At 40.1% G+C, this 19,164-nt stretch overlaps 1 protein-coding gene across 1 annotated transcript in view; it reads left to right on the top strand.

The window, feature by feature from the left end:
* PRDM10 (PR/SET domain 10) overlaps positions 1 to 19,164 on the top strand; it is a 91,028-nt gene that overhangs the window by 27,235 nt on the left and 44,629 nt on the right. Inside the window, exons 2-5 of the mRNA XM_007121878.4 lie at positions 3,952 to 4,132; positions 6,522 to 6,686; positions 8,957 to 9,016; positions 16,873 to 16,944. Coding sequence (XP_007121940.2) covers positions 4,064 to 4,132; positions 6,522 to 6,686; positions 8,957 to 9,016; positions 16,873 to 16,944 — 366 coding nt within the window. The 5' untranslated portion in view covers positions 3,952 to 4,063. The remainder of the gene's footprint in view (positions 1 to 3,951; positions 4,133 to 6,521; positions 6,687 to 8,956; positions 9,017 to 16,872; positions 16,945 to 19,164) is intronic.

Below are 19,164 nucleotides of genomic sequence, written 5' to 3' on the forward strand. Positions count from 1 at the left end.
GCATGTGGGATCTTCCCGGACCGGGGCACGAACCCGTGTCCCCTGCATCGGCAGGTGGACTCCCAACCACTGTGCCACCAGGGAAGCCCCGATTGAACCTTTTTAAAAAATCTAATATGTGAGTGTTTATCATGGAGCAGGCATTGTGCTAAGCATTTTATGTGCATTATTTCATGTTCTGTCAATAACCTTATGATCCCAATTTTACAGAGAAGGAGAGGGATTTAGAGACTGTCCTTGCTTTGCCTGAGGTCAGTTAAGTCACAGAATTGCTACCGAAATCCGGGTCCAGAGCCCAAGCTCGTAGCCACTCTGCCTCTTTTACTGACTTCTGCCTCTGCACAGATGTGTCCCCTGGGCCCTCGCACGCTAGGCACAGGGAGAGGACAGCCCCGGTCCTGGAGTTCAGAAACTAATAGTTACTCTACAGTCATACAGCCACTGTAACTGACTCCAAATTATCCCTCAGAGACTTCAAAAGAATTCAAGATATAGCACATTGTATGTCCAAATGCATTCATCACAAAAGATTAAAAATAACCTGTTTATCAGCACAAGATTAAATACATTATGATATATTCATATAATGAAATGATGCAGCTGTAATAAAGAATGAGGAAATGCTATATGGATATGGAACAATGTAAAGGGTATGATAGTATATGGAATAAATAAGGTTTAAAAGAGATGCTGCTTTGTATAGAATCAATAGCATGCTGCTGTGTGTGGTTGCAGAGGCATGGAGTGTTTAAATTTCTCTTGTATATGCATAAAATATCTTTGGAAGAATAGATAACAAATTGATGGTATGGGTTGATTCTGAAGAATGGATAAGGGATTCCAGGTAGAGAGAAATAATAAGCACCTTTCTAGAAATGAAAACAAATAAGAAAGGCACTCTGGGCTGGTGTGTTTCCAGAGTGTGAGGGGTGAGCCTGCCTGGGTCCTCACTGCATCCCCCTGTGCACTTGAGTGATTGTGCAATTGACAAACTAAGTTGAAAAAAAAAATCTCAAGTTCCTGTATGGGAAAAGCACAACATCTCTTCTGTGGTATTAATTCCTGTTGAAAATACATGTCCTGAATCTAACCATGAAGAGACATCAGACAAACTCAAATTGAGGGACCTTCTGAAAAACAAATGGCCTGTGCATTTCCAAAATGTCAAGGTCTTGGAGAACTAGGAAAGACTGGGGACTGTTCCCGATCAGAGGGGACAGACGGGACGTGTCCGCGGGACGCACGGTGTGCGATGCCAGATTGGATCCTGGGCCAGAAAAAGAGGGGTTTCCTTCTCTGCAAAGGACGGTAATCAGACAATTGGCAGAAGTTGAATGTGGTCTGTAAATTAGGTAATAGTACTGTTTTTCATGTTAACGTCCTGCTTAAGAATTTAGTGGGAAAGGGGCTTTGTGTCTGCAACTTACTCTCAAATAGTTCAAGTTAAAAAAACGAGAGAGAGGGAGAGAGAAGGAGAGAGAATAATAAAGTAAGCATGGTAAAATGTTACCGTTTAGGGAACCTGAGTGAAGAAGTACAGGAATTCTTTGTACTATTTATGCTGCTTTTCTGTCTGAAATTCTTAAAAAATAAAAAAATTTTTAAAAGCACTTCTGATGTGGAACATTTTATGGTTTTGTAACACTGAGCCATTTATGTCCTTTTGTACAATTTTGTGATTTTCTTCCTATAGATCTTTATATTGTTGGTGACATTTATTCCTAGGTTTCTTAATATTTTTGTTCCTTTTTAAAAAAATATAAGTTTTGTTGAGGTATAATTCACATACTGTGCAACTCACCCTGACCATCTTTTTATGTATGCTTAGGTAGTACCATTATATAAGGAAGGCATGCTTTTTTTAAAAAATACAACTTTATAGGGTATAATTTACACTTGATGAAATGCACATTTTTTTTTTTTTTTTTTTTTTTTTTGTGGTATGCGGGCCTCCCTCTGTTGCGGCCTCTCCCGTTGCGGAGCACAGGCTCCGGACGCGCAGGCTCAGCGGCCACGGCTCACGGGCCCAGCCGCTCCGCGGCACGTGGGATCCTCCCAGACCGGGGCGCGAACCCGGTTCCCCTGCATCGGCAGGTGGACGCGCAACCACTGCGCCACCGGGGAAGCCCGAAATGCACATATTTTAATTGAATAGGTTGATGACTTTTGACACATGAATTCCCCACGTAACCACCCCCCAGTCTAGATGCAGGATAGAGAACATTTCCATTTCTCCCGAGAGTGTGCCCCCAGCCCCTTTGCTTATATAGTCACCTGTTGGCGACACGGGAATCTTTTCCAGGACCCTCCAGTGTGTGCAGGGCAAGTGTGTGTGTGGTGGGGTGCCTTCGGCTGGGGGTGAGGACGGTAGCGTTGCAACCAAGCAGGAGCAGGTTCCTCAGTGGCTCCAAAGAGGCTCCCAGGCTGTTTGGACGTGGCTTTTCTGTATCCCAGACTTAGGCCCTGACATTGGGTGTTCCCGTTTCTTTTCTTTCTTCTATGGGCCTTATTCTGGTTCAGAGGTTGGAGCATGTGTAGCCTAAGAATGTTTCTCAGCTTATTTCCATTAACAATGGAGAAAATTCTGGCTGGGTTCTGGGTAGTGGTCTTTCTTTTCTTTCTTTTTTTTTTTAAAGAGATGTGCAATTTATTTATTTATTAAATTTTTTGGCCACACTCCGAGGCACCGGGGATCTTAGTTCCCTGACCAGGGATCGAACCGACGCCCCCTGCATTGAAAGGCAGAGCCTTAACCACGGGACCACCAGTGCAATCCCTGGGCAGTGGTCTTTCTTAACTTTAGTTGAATGGTGTTCTGAGCAGTTTGGCCTTTCCTGTCTATTCTGCTATTTAATGGGCTGGTGGGAGGAGGTGTATCAGGCCTGGCTGCCCTGTTAAACAGCACATCTCATGTGACCTTTAAAATGTCAGTGTTTTATCATCTTCAGAAGGGAAGATTGATTAAAACATCTATTTTGGAAAATAATAATGTTTCAAGATGTAGATTTTGTGCACATTGATGTTCAGTTGATGTTTGATTTGCTCACTCATTACCCCTGTGTGGATCCAATGGGAAACAAAGTTTATATTTGTATTCACCAAATTGTGGCCCAGAAAATTCAGCTCCCTCCGTCTGCCATTTTTTTCCTCGTTTTGTGACTTATTATTCTGCTGTTCATTTTGAGTTGGTGGTATAGGAAGTCAGTGTCTAAACAAGTGTGCAGGGACTTCCCTGGTGGTCCAGTGGGAAAGAATCGGCTTCCAATGCAGGGGACTTGGGTTTGATCCCTGGTTGGGGAACTAAGATCCCACATGCCTCGGGGCAACTAGGCCCGCACGCCACAACTACCGAGCTCTCGGGCCTCAACAAGAGAGCCCGAGTGCCGCAAACTACAGAGCCCACGCACCACAACTAGAGAAGAGAAAACCTGCACTCCGCAGCTAGAGGGAAGCCTGAGTGCCGCAACAAAGAGCCTGTGTGCCAGAACGAAAAGATCCTGCATACCTCAGTGAAGATCCCATGTGCCTGCAACTAAGATCTGACACAACCTAAATAAATAAATAAACAAACAAACAAATAAATAAATAAAATATTTTAAACAAGTGTGCAAGGGAGGGACGAGCTGGCTGAGCAGCAGCGAGTCTTGGTGTGAACCCAGCACTTACCTGCATTTAGCATCTGGGGGCCTCGTCCTCCTCAGGAGAACTAAGAGGGCTGCCATCAGCATTTGTGATGAAGGTTCCATCCACCTAACTTGTGCCCAGAGCAGAGCAAGTATGCAATACATTGCATCATTATTCCAAATAATTTCTTCATTTTTACCTTTTTGCCCAGGTGTGTAATCTTTCACAAAGCTTTCTTTTTTTTCCCCCTTTTTGTGGTTGAAACTGTAATTTATTAGAATGCATTCATTTATTTAAAGTCTTGGGTCCTTTTCTCTCTTTTTTCAGGCACGTTGCAGAGAGGCCTTTTTGTCCTGATGAACACTCGCGTGGTAGGCAGATGACTGTCCTTCACCCCGAGCTGCTCTAGGTGCCCAGGACGCTGTCCAGCAAGGAAAGGATGGATTCCAAAGAGGAAAGCTCACACGTGTGGCCTCCGGCTGCAGAGCATGAGGAGGATGCCGCACAGGTGAAGAGTGGTCTCCCAGCTGGGCATTGACAGCAGTTTTTTAGTTGGTACGGTTTGCTGACAGCTAGAGAAATAGCAGCTCCTAATACAGTGATGCGTGGTTGGGAGGAAGCTGACTTGCAGAACTGGTGCAGAAGGAATGGGCAGCGTTTCAGCTCTTTGGGTGCTCCAGCAACATGGGTCGCTGTGATTTTGAGGAACTACACACCACTCATGGCTTCTCTGCCTTTCCCCTATCTTATTGTCATAATCCATTTCACTGCTCCGTTTTATTTCATGGTATTGGTGCTGAAAGCTTCAAACTGGAGGTTTTCTTTATGTTATCCTGGAAAGGGTTTTGTTTCTTCCTGTGTAATGAAGTACAAAGGTATGCCTATAAAGTGAGTGGCTTTTCCTTTTCTTCTTAAATTCAGGATGTAAACCTCTAATTGAAAGTTGTCCCATTGAATCCACAGCTCTGGAGGTTAGTCGCTTATTCAGATTCTGCTGTAACGAGTGATCTCTGCCTTTCAAATTGCTATCCTCACCAGCTACACGTTCTTTTGACTATTCTTAGCAAAGGCGAACCTCTGCGTTTTTGGTATGCATTTGAATTTTGCGAAGAGTCAGCACTCATAGGAAGCCGTGTTTACATGTGACCAAAGCATAAAACTTCATTTTGAAGCATTATAATATATATGTAATTTTAATTTAATTTTCGTCAGATTATATAACCATAGTATTATTACCACTATCAGAAAATTAACATTGAAACCTTTAAATATACACATTTTATTTAATTTAAGCAATATAACAAATTTATAATACATAAAATTGATCATCTGGTATGATTTGAAAGCCTGAGTTTGAATACTGAGCAAAAAATTTCCAGAGATGCTTCCAGCAGAATAATTGAGAGTGCTGTTTTGGTTCTCATGGAAACTATTTGGAAGGCTACTTTCATGTAGCTATATATTTTGGTATATTTTGTTTATAAACAAAAATGTAGTTTGTTAATAAATAGGGTCCACATTTGCGGGTAACCAGATGGTAGACAGCAGAGCTCAGCATCCTTTATTGCACCCCTCCTCTCAGTGTTCCTTCCCCAACCGGAATTCTGATTTAGCCGAGTACTGGGTGTTGAAGACCAAGTTGAAGTGTTTGGATAACTCTTAAGGAAATTTTCTTTTTTCTTTTTTAAGCATTGAAACTAGTTCAAGATTTTGGTGTCAATGAGCAAATCTAAACTCACAAAATTATTTTGCAGCACTTAAAACTGCGCAAATATCTTAGAAGCCTAATTCTTGTATGGATGCAAACTGTATCTTCATGGACAAAGCAGATTTATGTAGAAGCTGGACTAAGTGCTTAGAATAGAAGTGGAGGTTTGTTTTACTTATGTGGTGCTTGACTTCATTGGGTCTCCAGTCTTCTTTCTGGGGGTTGAATTAGCTTATGTCATCTTCGGGATCTACTATTCGCCACTGGAAAAAAACTGAAATAAAAAAGTTAGGTCGAAAGCCAAGACAGTGTCTAAGAGTACGGAATCTGACCTAAGAGGGTCTCACTTCCATATCAGCACATAAACTATTTCTCTCCCAAATGTGTTCTTTGACCATCTGCTTTGTACCTTCAATATCAGATACTAGGCTGTATGCCAGCCTTCCAGAACCTCCAAAGCTGACTACTCGAAAGCACTTTACAGAATCCAGTTTCTGCTTTAGTTCTTGGTGGATAGAAAATTATTTCCCCTGGTGACCCCTGAAACAGTTGTCCAAAACCCCTTAAAAGTACTTTCTTAGAATTTTTTGTATTTTTACCTAGCTGGCGAGGAAGCGTTCTGTTACATTCGCCAAGTCAGCAGACGTTTACCGACTCGCCTCCAGAACGGCCTTGGAGTATGAAAGCATTTGTAGGAAAGAAAATGACCTTGTTTTAATATGTTTGCCAAAAGGCACTGTTAGTTATAAAGTAGAATTCTTATGATGTGTTGAAGGCAACTGGCTTTTGAGTCTTGACATATTTTTTCACATTACAAATAATTTGTATTTTGCAGTTCGGTAATGTTGTCAACCATGCGTCTTCTGTCACATTTCCAGGGTCAGTGAACCACCCTGTCAGTACTCCCCGAAAGAGATACCTGCATGGGACATTTGAGGCAAAGGGAACTTTAAATCGGTTGCCTAATATTGAGCAATAAATCAGTGACAAGGTCCTTGGATCCTGTTGCTAAGTCACTAACTCAGCATAGATGAAGGCGTATCAGCTGAGTTCTCCTTTCAGCGGGGATCTTTTAGAAATGCAAGCGTGTCATGTTCTCGGTCAGTCCTGCGTCTTTGTGAGACAGGTTTTGTTCCACAAGGGTGGTTGCTACATACTTGCTGGTTATTGTTATTATTTTTTGCCCCAGGTGCATTTTGTTCCAGACGCTGGAACTGTGGCCCAGATTGTCTACACCGATGACCAGGTCCGTCCACCGCAGCAGGTGGTGTACACGGCAGATGGTGCCTCTTACGCGTCAGTGGATGGTCCGGAGCACACGCTGGTCTACATCCATCCCGTGGAAGCTGCGCAGGCACGTGAAGGACTGTGGTTTATAGTTTGTTTGTTAATCAGTTAATTCACCAATTACTTAGGTTTACTCTCTGACAGTCACTGTGCTGTTTGCTGGTGATACAGGAAATATTCATGTAAGATTTATGCTCTCAAGGAGCTTATAACCAACTGGGCAGAGGAAGGATATGGTTTATTTATTTAAATTAAATGTAATAAGGAGTTAGAGCACTAACCTCGAGTGAGTTCTTTCCCCAACTGACTATTGATATTGATTTTTTAAAAAAAATATAAATTTATTTATTTTTGGCTGCGTTGGGTCTTCATTGCTGCGCCCGGGTTTTCTCTAGTTGCAGCCAGCAAGGGCTACTCTGTGTTGTGGTGCGTGGGCTTCTCATTGCAGTGGCTTCTCTTGCTGTGGAGCATGGTCTCTAAGTGCTTGGGCTTCAGTAGTTGTGGCTCACGGGCTCAGTAGTTGTGGCTCGCGGGCTCTAGAGCCCAGGCTCAGTAGTTGTGGCACACGGGCTTAGTTGCTCTGCAGCGTGTGGGATCTTCCTGGACCAGGGCTCGAACCTGTGTCCTCTGCATTGGCAGGTGGATTCTTAACCATTGCGCCACCAGGGAAGTTCCTGATTGATTTTATTAACAAGATTATCAGCTTTTACTTTTGCTAAGGTATCAGCAAACCAGGCCAAACATTGTAACTTAATCACGACAGATCAGTGGAAACATGCAGATTATTTCAGTTAAACGAGGGATCCTACTAGCTTATTAACTGCTATTTACTAATAACTTACTGATGTGTAGAACTGTAATAGAAGCGCAGGTAAAAACTGTACAATTACAGCTACTTTCATTTTTTTGCCCGTGACTCTGAATATTAGTTTCCAAATGCATGACATGAATATTCCCCAATATAGAAATGTTAGTTTGTATGGGACTTCCCTGGTGGTCCAGTGGCTAAGACTCCACGCTCTCAATGCAGGGGGCCCGGGTTCGATCCCTGGTCAGGGAAATAGATCCCGCATGCATGCCGCAACTAAGAGTCCGCATGCTGCAACTAAAAAGATCCCGTGTGCCACAACTAAGACCTGGCGCAGCCAAAATAAATAAATATTAAAAAAAAAACAATGTTAGTTTGTATTGTTAGCACTTTACAGTGTACAAAGCACTTTTAAACATATTAAAAGAGAAATCAGTTCCATGGTTTATAGTAGGATCCTGGTAATAAAAATTTGCCCTCATGCAATATTTAATCAAGAGACTCAAGTCACTCCCAAGAAGACATGGGACCCACCTAATAAATACCTTTCAAATCTACAAAAAGATGAAATTGCCTAATAGTCAGATGATACTTTTGGAATGTCCCTTCTTAGTTTTAGTCCCCTAGCTATTAAAATAAGTGCATGTAGATTATGTGAAGAATGTCCTGTGACCCGCTTTTGGTTCATCACTGTGTTACTAAATGTCTGAATTATGATAATTTTTTTTTTTATTGTTAAATATAAGAAATCTGACACTGGCTGAAATTCTCTTTTACACTTCTCTGGAATCAACACTTAACCTTAGTTCTTATGCCCATAGGTTTGCTAAAGCCTCGGGCAAATTAAAGTCTCTCGGAAGGAATACTTTTCTGGACTGGAGATTTTCTGTGGTACCCTGGCTAAAATCATCTTGAAGATTTTCCTTCTCTGTTTATCTTTGCTGCACCATGACCCAAATTATGTGTTTATAATCAGAACTTTTAAAATTATGATTTTACTGGCTTTTATCCAAAAAAGAATCTGTGGAACATTAAATTCAATTTATTTTCCTTCTACTTCTCTTGTGATAATGAGTGTGCATTTATATTTGAAAGAGTTGTAGTCCTTGGGTATACAGTACTCTTCTATTTGCCGGTATATCTCCAACTATTTTCATTTAATTACAAGTCTACCCCTGTGATAGAGTGTTACGTGTTGAATGCATGCCCCCTTGCTCGTGGCATGCCTTTTTAATTAACTGTGACATTCAGTCTCAGGAGAGGCTTTGCTTTAGAGTAAACCCCTGAAGTATGAAGTATGTTAGCCGATAGAGATGGTTAGCTTTTACAGTCTCTTTGGAGCCATCTGGATGAAAGGCTTTAGCAAAATGTAAGATTACGATCTTTATCTTCTTTGTTAACGAAAGATTATTACTAGCTGTTTGGTAGTTAACCCTCTCAGGAATTGGTGCTTAGCAGTAGTATAATTTTTCCTGTGTAGATGAGCTGTCTAACGATCTATTGATAAGTTTTTGTTGTTGTTTGTTTAGACGCTGTTTACAGACCCAGGCCAGGTAGCTTATGTCCAACAGGATGCTACAGCTCAGCAGGTAATGAGTTGCTTTTTTGCCTTTTTGTTGACTGTGGATAATACTGAAGTTACCCTTCCCTGGAACGCCCCCAACCCTCTTTACTGGATGTCTATTTCTCATGCGTTTAGAATACTCTCAATGTCTGTTAATGAAAACAAAGCAGAACATGACACTAACACACTCCAACCAGTACACATTGCAATAGCGTGGTAATAAAAAAATGATTTGTCAGGGAAATTTAAGCATTAAATTAAAATAAGCATATCAACTGGATATTGGTTCAAGTTCCAAAGAGTAATCCTGAGTTTCAAAAATGTCTATGGAAATTGGGAAACATTAGTACTTGGTCTTTTTTTTAAAATTATTGAATTATAGTTGATATACAATGTTGTGTTAGTTTCTGGTGTACAGCAAAGTGATTCAGTTATATATATAATATATAATATATATATTCTTTTTTCATATTCTTTTCCATTATGGTCTATTACATGATATTGAATATAGTTCCATGTGCTATACAGTAGGACCTTGTTGTTTATCTATTTTATATATAGTAGTTTGTATCTGCTAATCCCGAACTTCTAGTTTATCTCTCTCCCTCCTTTCCCCTTTGGTAACCATAAGTTTGTTCTCTATGTTTGTGTATCTGTTTCTGTTTTGTAAATAAATTCATTTGTATCATATTTTAGATTCCACATACAAGTGATATCATATGATATTTGTCTTTCTCTTTCTGACTTACTTAATATGACAATCTATTTTTAAATATTAGGGAAAAATTCCTGCTTAAATTACATACATATTTAGTGGCAACCTTCCTCATTCTACTTTCAGAGAATTGAGATTCTTCTTGGTTTTCTTTTAAAACATTTCTTTCCTTTTATCTATATTTCTAATATATCCTACTTGACTTTGAGGGACTTCTTCGTTATTTTCCTCCAGGTTGCAAAAGTGATAAGGAAGGTGCAGAAGCTAGATATTGTCAGTCTTACCCTCAAGGGAGTGTGAATCCAAATAGTTTTATTTTCAGGCTGGCTAGTATGACTGTTATTTAGCTCTACCACTGAGTGTCATGAGTAATTATCAAGTAAATTCTCATTAGTAAGCACTTTCTGCTTTTAAAATTTTTTAGTAGGTGATTTGGAAACTTGCATTTTAAAATTTGGAAAATGAACGGTAATTGTATTGATCTTATTTATAAAATCTAGCGAGAATTAGGAGTCTTTGTCGTAGCAGTTATGGTTGAATTTATTCCTGATTGGTAGTGACCTACAATTTTGTGGGTCTGCCATCTTGAATGAGAACTTGTCTTAGTCCATCTGGGCCACTATAACAGAATGCCATACACGGGGTGGCTTACAAACAACAGAAACTTATTTCTCACAGTTCTGGAGGCTGGGAAGTCCAAGACCAAGGTGCCAATAGATTTGTTGTCTGGTGAGAGCCCTCTTCCTGTTCACAGATGGCTGTGCCCTCACATGGCAGAAGGGGTGAGGCTGCTCTCAGGGGTCTTGTATAAGGGCACTAATCCCATTCATGGGGGCTCTACCCTCATGACCTAATCACCTCTCAGAGGCCCCACCCCCTAACACCGGTCACAATGGGGATTAGGTTTCGACATATGTATAAACTTTGGGGAGACACAAATGTTCTGTAGCAGAGTTACTATTTTATTTTAGTAATTTTGTACTAATTAAGTTTACTCTTGATAAAACAAATCATGTCCATTTCTGTGAATATTTATTGATTCCACCAAGCAAGCGATGGATAGATTGAATTCATTTTTACAACTTGGCAGGAAAAAAATAAAATGAAATGCCTTTGTGTTTCACAGATGATTAATTCATTCATTAATATTTGGAGTAATGATTTTTTTTCATAAAAAGTTGAAGCAATACAAAATAAAAGAGAAGTACGTTAAAAAACCCAAACAAACAAATTCTGCCCAGGAACATCCTCATTAATTTATAATTGGTGAGGATGGCTTTTATTACTCTAGATTTCCTTCCAGACATAAAACAGACAAAGATAAACAAGCAGGGGAAAATTGTGCCCTAAATGCTATTATTAATCTAAATACTTTAAACTTAAATTTACTTGAGTGTAGTAGAAGGAAAGCGAATGGAGGTGAGCCTGAAAGAGGTTGGAGTCCTCACAGTTTCCTAACCGGCCTTGGGCTCCAGTTCCCTGTGTCCCCAGCTCTTGCTGTGGTGACCTGACATCAGCACACTGACACTTCCTCCCCCTCTTCCCCTCCCCCACTGTTTGGTGTTAGTTGCATTATTATTGTAACTAATGTATTTATGTTCTGTTCAGTAACCACAGCTATTTAGAATTTTGCTCCATCATCTCCTGGCACTTAATTTATACAAATCTTGAGTCTAATTTTGATTATTTTCCTCATTCCTTTTCTATCTTAATGCCTGTTTGAGTCTTTCTTTATCCTTGAAGTTTTTCTTTGAAGTCTAATGACTTCACCAGCATATGAATCAGAATTCCCTAGGACAGGGTATGTCCTTTTCATGTATAGGTTAAGACTCTGTTTCGGGAACATTTTCATCTATTAGGTTTTTGAAGATCTATTCAGTTTCATTTGATATGTTCACTTTTCCAGGAATATCAGTGTGAGTATATTGACTCTGCTTTCTATATCTAACATTCTCTCTGTGATCATTTTTATATCTATTCTTTTCCACGTTATTTATGTAATTTCCTTTATGTCCCCCATATTTCCTTACTGTTTTTTAAACTTTTTAATTAAATTATAACATACATATGGAAAAGTGCAAAAACTTATAAGCAATAGTGCAATGAATGATATATCACGAAGTGAACACACTCTAACCAACACCCAGATTAAATAAGAGAACATTACCATCTCTTAAAAGCCATCCTCACGCTCTCTCCTAATCACTTCTCCTTCCCTTCTCCTCAAAGGTCACACTCTCCTGCCTGCTGACACTGTAGACTGGTTTTCCATGGTTTTGAACTTTATATGAACAGAATACCTTAGTACGGTTTCCTTTTTTGTCTTTCTAAAAAAATTTTTTATTTTGGCCTTGCCACTCAGCTTGTGGGATCTCAGTTTCCTGATCAGAGACTGAACCCAGGCCACGGCAGTGAAAGCGCCAAATCCTAACCACTAGACCACCAGGGAACTCCCCTCTTATCTTGTTCTTTTGTTTAACATTCTGCTTGGGAGAGTCACATTGTTCATGTTGTTGGGTGCCCCTGCGGTTTTTTTCCCTTCTATTTTTATTGCTGTATCGTGTTCAGTTTTATGAAAGCACCACAGTACATCCAGGAGTGTGATCCTTCCTCCACTTCGTTCTTCTTCAGGAGTTTCTTGGCACTTTGCTTTTCCATACACATTTTATTTTATTTTTTTTATTTTTTAATTTTTAATTTTTTTTGGTGGTACGCGGGCCTCTCACTGTTGTGGCCTCTCCTGTTGCGGAGCACAGGCTCCGGACGCACAGGCTGAGCGGCCATGGCTCACGGGCCCAGTCGCTCCGCGGCATGTGAGATCTTCCCGGACCGGGGCACGAACCCGTGTCCCCTGCATCGGCAGGCGGATTCTCAACCACTGCGCCACCAGGGAAGCCCCATACACATTTTAGAATCAGCCTGAAGTTTCCACCGAAGTCCTGCAGAAAACTTACTGGCATTTCGTTGTATCTATGGATCAGTTTGTGAATAATTGACATCTTTATAATATTGAGTCTTCCAATCTGTAAATATGATCTATCCATGAGTTTGTTTATTTTTAAAATTTTTATTAAAATATAGTTGATTTACAATGTTGTATTAGTTTCAGGTGTACAGCACAGTGATTCAGTTATACATACATGTATAAATATATGTATTATTTTATTACATTCTCTTCCATTATAGGTTATTACAAGATATTGAGTATAGTTCCCTGTGCTACACAGTAGGTCCTTGTTTTTTTTAAATTTAATTTAACTTATATATGTTTGGCTGCGTTGGGTCTTCGTTGCTGTGTGCAGCCTTTCTCTAGTTGCAGCAAGCGGGGGCTACTCTTTGTTGTGGTGCACAGGCTTCTCATTGCGGTGGCTTCTGTTTGCTGCAGAGCATGGGCTCTAGGCACATGGGCTTCAGTAGTTGTGGCATGTGGGCTCAGCAGTTGTCACTCGTGGGCTCTAGAGCGCAGGCTCAGTAGTTGTCGCGCACGGGCTTAGTTGCTCCGCAGCATGTGGGATCTTCCCAGACCAGGGCTCAAACCCGTGTCCCCTGCATCGGCAGGCGGATTCTCAATCACTGCGCCACCAGGGAAGCCCCAAAGCTGGATTTTTTTCCTTCCATTTTTATTGAGATATAATTGACATATAGCACTGTATTTTAAGTTCAAGATGTACGGCATAATGATTTGACTTACCTACATCGTGCAGTGATCTCCACAATAAGTTTAGTGAACATCTGTCATCTCCAAAATTAAACAAATAGAAAAAAATTTTTTTTGGTGATGAGAACTCTTAGCATTTACTCTCTTAACAAGTTTCACATATAGCACACAGCAGTGTTCATTACATCTATTGTGTTGTACATTACATCCCTAGGACTTATTTATCTTGTAACTGGAAGTTTTACCCTTTGACCACCTTCCTCCAATCCCCCCTCCCCCCATCCACCACCTCTGGTAACCACAAGGAGCATCTCTTTTTCTATGAGTTTGTATGTTTGTTTTTATTACTGCTGACATCTTCTAGACTAGTTGTGAGCTGGGTTTCACACGCCCATGTCTTTTTGTTTTCTTTCAGTTTTGTTGAGATATAACTGACATACAGCACTGTATAAATTGAAGGTGTACAGCATAATGATTTGACTTACATATGTCATGAAATGATTACCACAGTGAGTTTACTGAACATTCATCATCTCATAGATACAAAATTAAAGATACAGAATGAAATTTTTTTTCCTTGTGGTGAGAACTCTTAGGATTTACTCTTAACAATTTTCATATATAACATACAGCAGCGTTAATTATATTTATTGTGTTGTACGTTACATCCCTAGCACTTATTTATCTTATAACTGGAAGTCTGTATCTTTTGACTACCTTCATCCAATTCCCCCTCCCCCCACCACCCCTGGTAACCACAAATCTGATCTCTTTTTCTGAGTTTGTTTGTTTTTGAAGTATAATTGACCTACAATACTATGTTAGTTCCTGTTACACAACATAATGATTTTTTTCTATACATTTCATATATTCCACGATGTCTAGTTATGATATGTCACCATACAAGGATATTACTCACTGACTGTATTCCCCACACTGTACATTTCATACCCATGACTCACTTATTTTGCAACTAGAAGTTTGTACCTCTTAACCTGCCTCACCTATTTCTTTCCTTCCCCCACCCTCCGATACTCTGGTAACCACCTGTTTGTTTTTTGTCTATAACTCTGTTTCTGTTTTGTTATGTTTGCTCACTTACATCTTTTATTTTTTATTTCTTCTTTTGTCCCCACTTGGTCTGCTGGCTAGGATCTCCAATACATTATTGAACAGAGGTGGTGCTAGTAGGTTTGTAGATTTCTCATTTTCCTTCCTGATCGCAGAGGAAAAACTTTCACTACTTTACTATTAAGAATGATGTTTAGTGCAGGATTTTCTTTTCTTTTTTTTGGCTGCACTGTATGGCTTGGCTTGCGGATCTTAGTTCCCCGACCAGGGATCGAACCCATGCCGCCTGCAGTGGAAGCGCAGAGTCTTAGCCACTGGACTGCTGGGAAGTCCCTAGTGCAGGATTTTTATAAAAAGAACGCATTGATTAAGAAAACTCCCTTTATTTATAGTTTTTAATGCGTGTTTATTATTGATTGATGTTCATTATTATTCATGGATGTTGATTTTTATCAAATGCTCCTTTTGAATCTGTTGAGGTTTTTCTCTCTACTGTTAACAAGGTGGATTATATTAATTGATATTTAAAAGTTAATCCAGCCTCGCATTCTGTAATAAACTCTATTTGATCCTTTTCATATATGTCTGGATTTGGATTTGGTCTGCTAATATTTTGTTTGGGGTTTTATATGTTTATTCAATAGTTCATTGTGTTTTAGCCAGTGTATTTGATATTTTTTTTCTTTTAAAGTACTTTCATCTTGATGATATTTTTTTCTTTTAACATCATCCTGAAAAGCTACATCATCATTTTTGTTGGCTGTATAGTATTCTGTTATGGGGATGTACTATTATTTATATTCTCCATCTATTGTTTTATATGTAGGTTCTTTCTTTCTTTCTTTCTTTTTTGCTACTATAAAGAATATTCTCACAGATGTCATATCAGATTATTTCCTTAGAATAATTTCCCCAAAGAGAAATGATAGAGACTAAAGGTATTCACATTTTAAATTATTTAAGAACCAAGATTTTTGTGAAAGTGAAAAAAGATACAAATATAAAAATCAAACACTTTAAGTAAAAAGTTAGAATCCTAAATTTGAATTAGAATATCAGTGTGAACTCATGACTTTTTTTTCTCTTAAAAAACATGTTTTCTAGTTCTGGCCACTGAAAAGGTTTAGATGAAGTCATCAGTCCAGTAGCAATGATGTGGTCTCTAAATACAGTTTTCCAATAAAAGGAATCAGGGCTACTTAGAAAAATGACAGATTCTAGCCCTGGGGCAGAAAATGTACAAGATGTGCCTGAAACATCTTGTCTTATCAGAATGCAAGGAAGCGAGTAAAAACTTCTCTTCTGGGGTCCTGGGAAGGAACTCAAGATCTAACTTGAAGGGGCCAAAATGGGACAGTTTGACTCATAAAAAAGGAAAAATATCTACAGTAGATTGAAACACATTAAATATATTTAAAATCCACAAGTTCATACTGATATGAAAAGAAATAACTCTTTGGTCACTTTTTGAGGCGCTAGGGGACCACCACATTATTAGGAAAGGTGATAAATGTCTGGAAAGAATCCAGCCTTTCTCCCCAAGTGTCCTCGGGTAAACAATCACTTGATGAGGGAAATTTCATTATAGAGGCGTCCAACTAATAAAGAAAGGGGGGATGACTGGCTTAGAGTCTCACCATTTTTCATCTATCATCAGAAAAAAGCTGATGAGGCACTTTGTAATGAATGGATCAACTTACCCCTCTGAACATTGTCAATATCACTAAAAAGAGAGAACATTCATTACAGGGTTCCTGGTGTTGTGTACCTCCTCTTGACATACAGCACTGTATTTTTCCACATAAGAGGTATTCCTCCCCCAAAATTGAACCTGAATCTGACCGAGTCTCTAGATTTCACTGCCAGCTAATAGGAAGCACAGTCAACAAAATGGAACAAGTGACAAGACACACAGGATGCAGTTAGCACCATCTAGACTGCGGGAAGCAGACAAATTGCGGAGGAAAAGAAGAGAAATGGAACTTACAGATTAAAGGAGACTTCAGAGACATAGCAGTCAGATGCAGCACGTGGACCTCGTTTGGGTCCTGATTTGAACAAACCAACTGTAAAAAAAAATTACGAGACAATTGGGGAGATCCTAACAATAACTGGATATTTGATGATGTTAAGGAATGATTATTTTTTAGGTATGATAATAAATAAAATATAAAAGTCCTTTTCTTGTAGAGATATCTACTGAACTACTTAGAGATGAAAATATATAATGTTTGAAGTTTGTTTCAAAGCAATCGAGTGAGGGGGAAAGTGGGTGGGAGAACAGTTGAAGGAAGGTGAGCTCTGAGTTGATAATTGTTGCAGCTGAGTGATGGGTACACAACATGTATTAGACTTACTCTCTGTTTGATATAGGTTTGAAATTTGTCATTATAAATGGGAAAGTCATTTTGATAGGACTTTCTACATTGCTTTTCAGATGCTGAAAAATTTTACATTCCCACCAACAGTGTATGAGATCGCCCATTTCCACACGCCCTTGCCACATTGGGTATTTGCATTCTTTGAATATTTTGCCAATCTGATAAGGAAAGTGGTATTTTGTTGCTTTAATTTTAAGGTATCATTTTAATTAGAGGTTTTGTTGCCATTTGCACCTCAGAGGGCCCTTCATCTTCTCCAGTCTCCAGAAACAATCTGCCTGTTTATGTTTTGTACAAAAGAAAAGTTGTTCTCAGACAGCTCTGTGAACCCGGCATAACAGGCAGTACAGCCATTGCCTTAGCATCTGTCTTTATTGCAGTTTCCTTTCAACTGGCACGGTTTTTATTTCCGGCTATAACACCTCAGTGATTATCAGTTTATTCCATGACCTGGATAGATTCTGGATAGAAAGTTAGAGTGAGGGTTTAACATAGATGATGGGTGCTTTTTTTTTTTTTTTTAATCCTTAGCAAAAAGGTTCCTGTTTTTTCAATTGTCTGTAGTGGTGGCAAAATCCATTTGAAGCCTTTTTCATATACGCATTCCCTCGTCCGTAAGGAAGGCAAGGGACTCTCCAGACCTAGAAGCACAGTCTCCGCTTTGTTTCTGAAAAGGAACATGTGTGGCTCCCCACGCACTGAGAGGAAAATATGCTGCCCTCGTAATTGGTCTCAGTGGGAACCCGGAGCATTCTGTCATGTTTGCTGCTGTCCAGTGTAGTTTCATGTTTCACTCTCGGATAAATTGTATCCTGAAATGCATTATGTCGTTTCAGAAATAATTACCGAGAGTGATGTTAAGTGGGGAGGAGAAAGTATACCACGAGTTTAACAAATTCCTTTTCCTCTCGCCATGCTTAATTGTGCGTTACAAAATGCATGGGCGTAAACTATTTTTGTTACTAATCTTTTCCTCTGAGTGAAGTTGGCACCACGGCTCCCCGCCCTGCTGCCTGGCTGTTGCCTCAGGAGCAGGTGTGTTACCTCGTTGCTCGTTTCTCGGGTACTCACTGTGTGTGTGCTGTTTACCTTCTCCTTGAATCAACTCAAGTCCGCAGGGGCCATTGTGATGTAGTAGAAAAGCAGGGCAGAGTCGGAATGTGGATTTCATCTCTGCCACTTAGGAGCTGGGTGGTAAAGTGATCTGGCCTCAGAGGAATTTAGATACATGCCTGGCACGCAGTAAATGTCAGTTGAATTTGAATTATTAATGAAACAAATCTGTAATGCATGCCTACTGTGTGTTAAGGTCCACGCTATCTGAAATACACAGTGCTTATCTACAAATGATTATCCTCCCCGCTTTCCATCCCTTTTCGACTGTAACTTGCACTATTCTGGTATATGTTCCACCTGATGCTGTAGCATCCGTCCTTCTAGGAAATGCTGAAGGCTTCAAGCCTTCCCTTTGCCACAGCCTTTGGGGAGAGTTCCAGCCCAGGGACGAGGAGGTTGTCGGTCTGTTTTGATGTCAGCTTTCTCAGCAGTGGTGAGAAGCCAGCAGTAACTTGCCTGACCGCAGTCTTTCTAGCAGCATCTGTTGGGGAAAAATACAGCTCAGCTTCATGGGAGTAACTCCCGATTGCTGAATCCATTCTTTCAGGTTGGCTCTGCAAAGAGATAAAGAATTTATGAGGAGTGGAGGTGGATATATGCTTTGGTTTGTTCAGTGTGTGATAACATTCATCACTAAGGCTGGCATAAGCTTTGAGTGGCTTAGAGTAAAGGGTGATATCGAAGCTGTGCTCTGAGACAGCAAGTAGGAGCCGATCAGATCGGGGTGCCGGGGGGCGGTGCAGATGCAGTTCTGTTGCCAGAAGTCCCTGTTCTTTTGCTTGTTGACTCCTCATGTCAGTGGGCATTTTATTGTTGTTATTGAAGTTGAAGCAGAAGCATCTCCCAGAGTTTTGTCCTCCTGTCTACACTTCTAAAAGGCCCTGAGCTGCAGATGAATGTCATGCAAGAGTCTGGCTCCTGGGTTAAGTGAATGCATGTTAAAACACGCATGTGCTATTTGAGGTAACTGATTTTATCTGCTTTCTTCAGCCTGAGGGTTTCACATGTTGGGCAGTGACCTTTAACTGCCTTGGCAGGTCAGATTCTGTCCTATTGTTTCTTCACAGAGTTTGAGAGGTTCTTAGATGCACAACTGAGAAAGGATGTTTCTCTGAAGAGCTGCAGAATGTCATTTCCCAAAGGGCCAAATGTATTTCCACAAACTAATCTTCATTGGATACCTGCTATGTGGCCAGCAGCCTTTTAAGGTTGTAAAGGAAATACATGCTGTC

Source organism: Physeter macrocephalus, chromosome 16 (assembly GCF_002837175.3).
Source record: "Physeter macrocephalus isolate SW-GA chromosome 16, ASM283717v5, whole genome shotgun sequence".
Classification (NCBI taxonomy): domain Eukaryota; kingdom Metazoa; phylum Chordata; class Mammalia; order Artiodactyla; family Physeteridae; genus Physeter; species Physeter macrocephalus.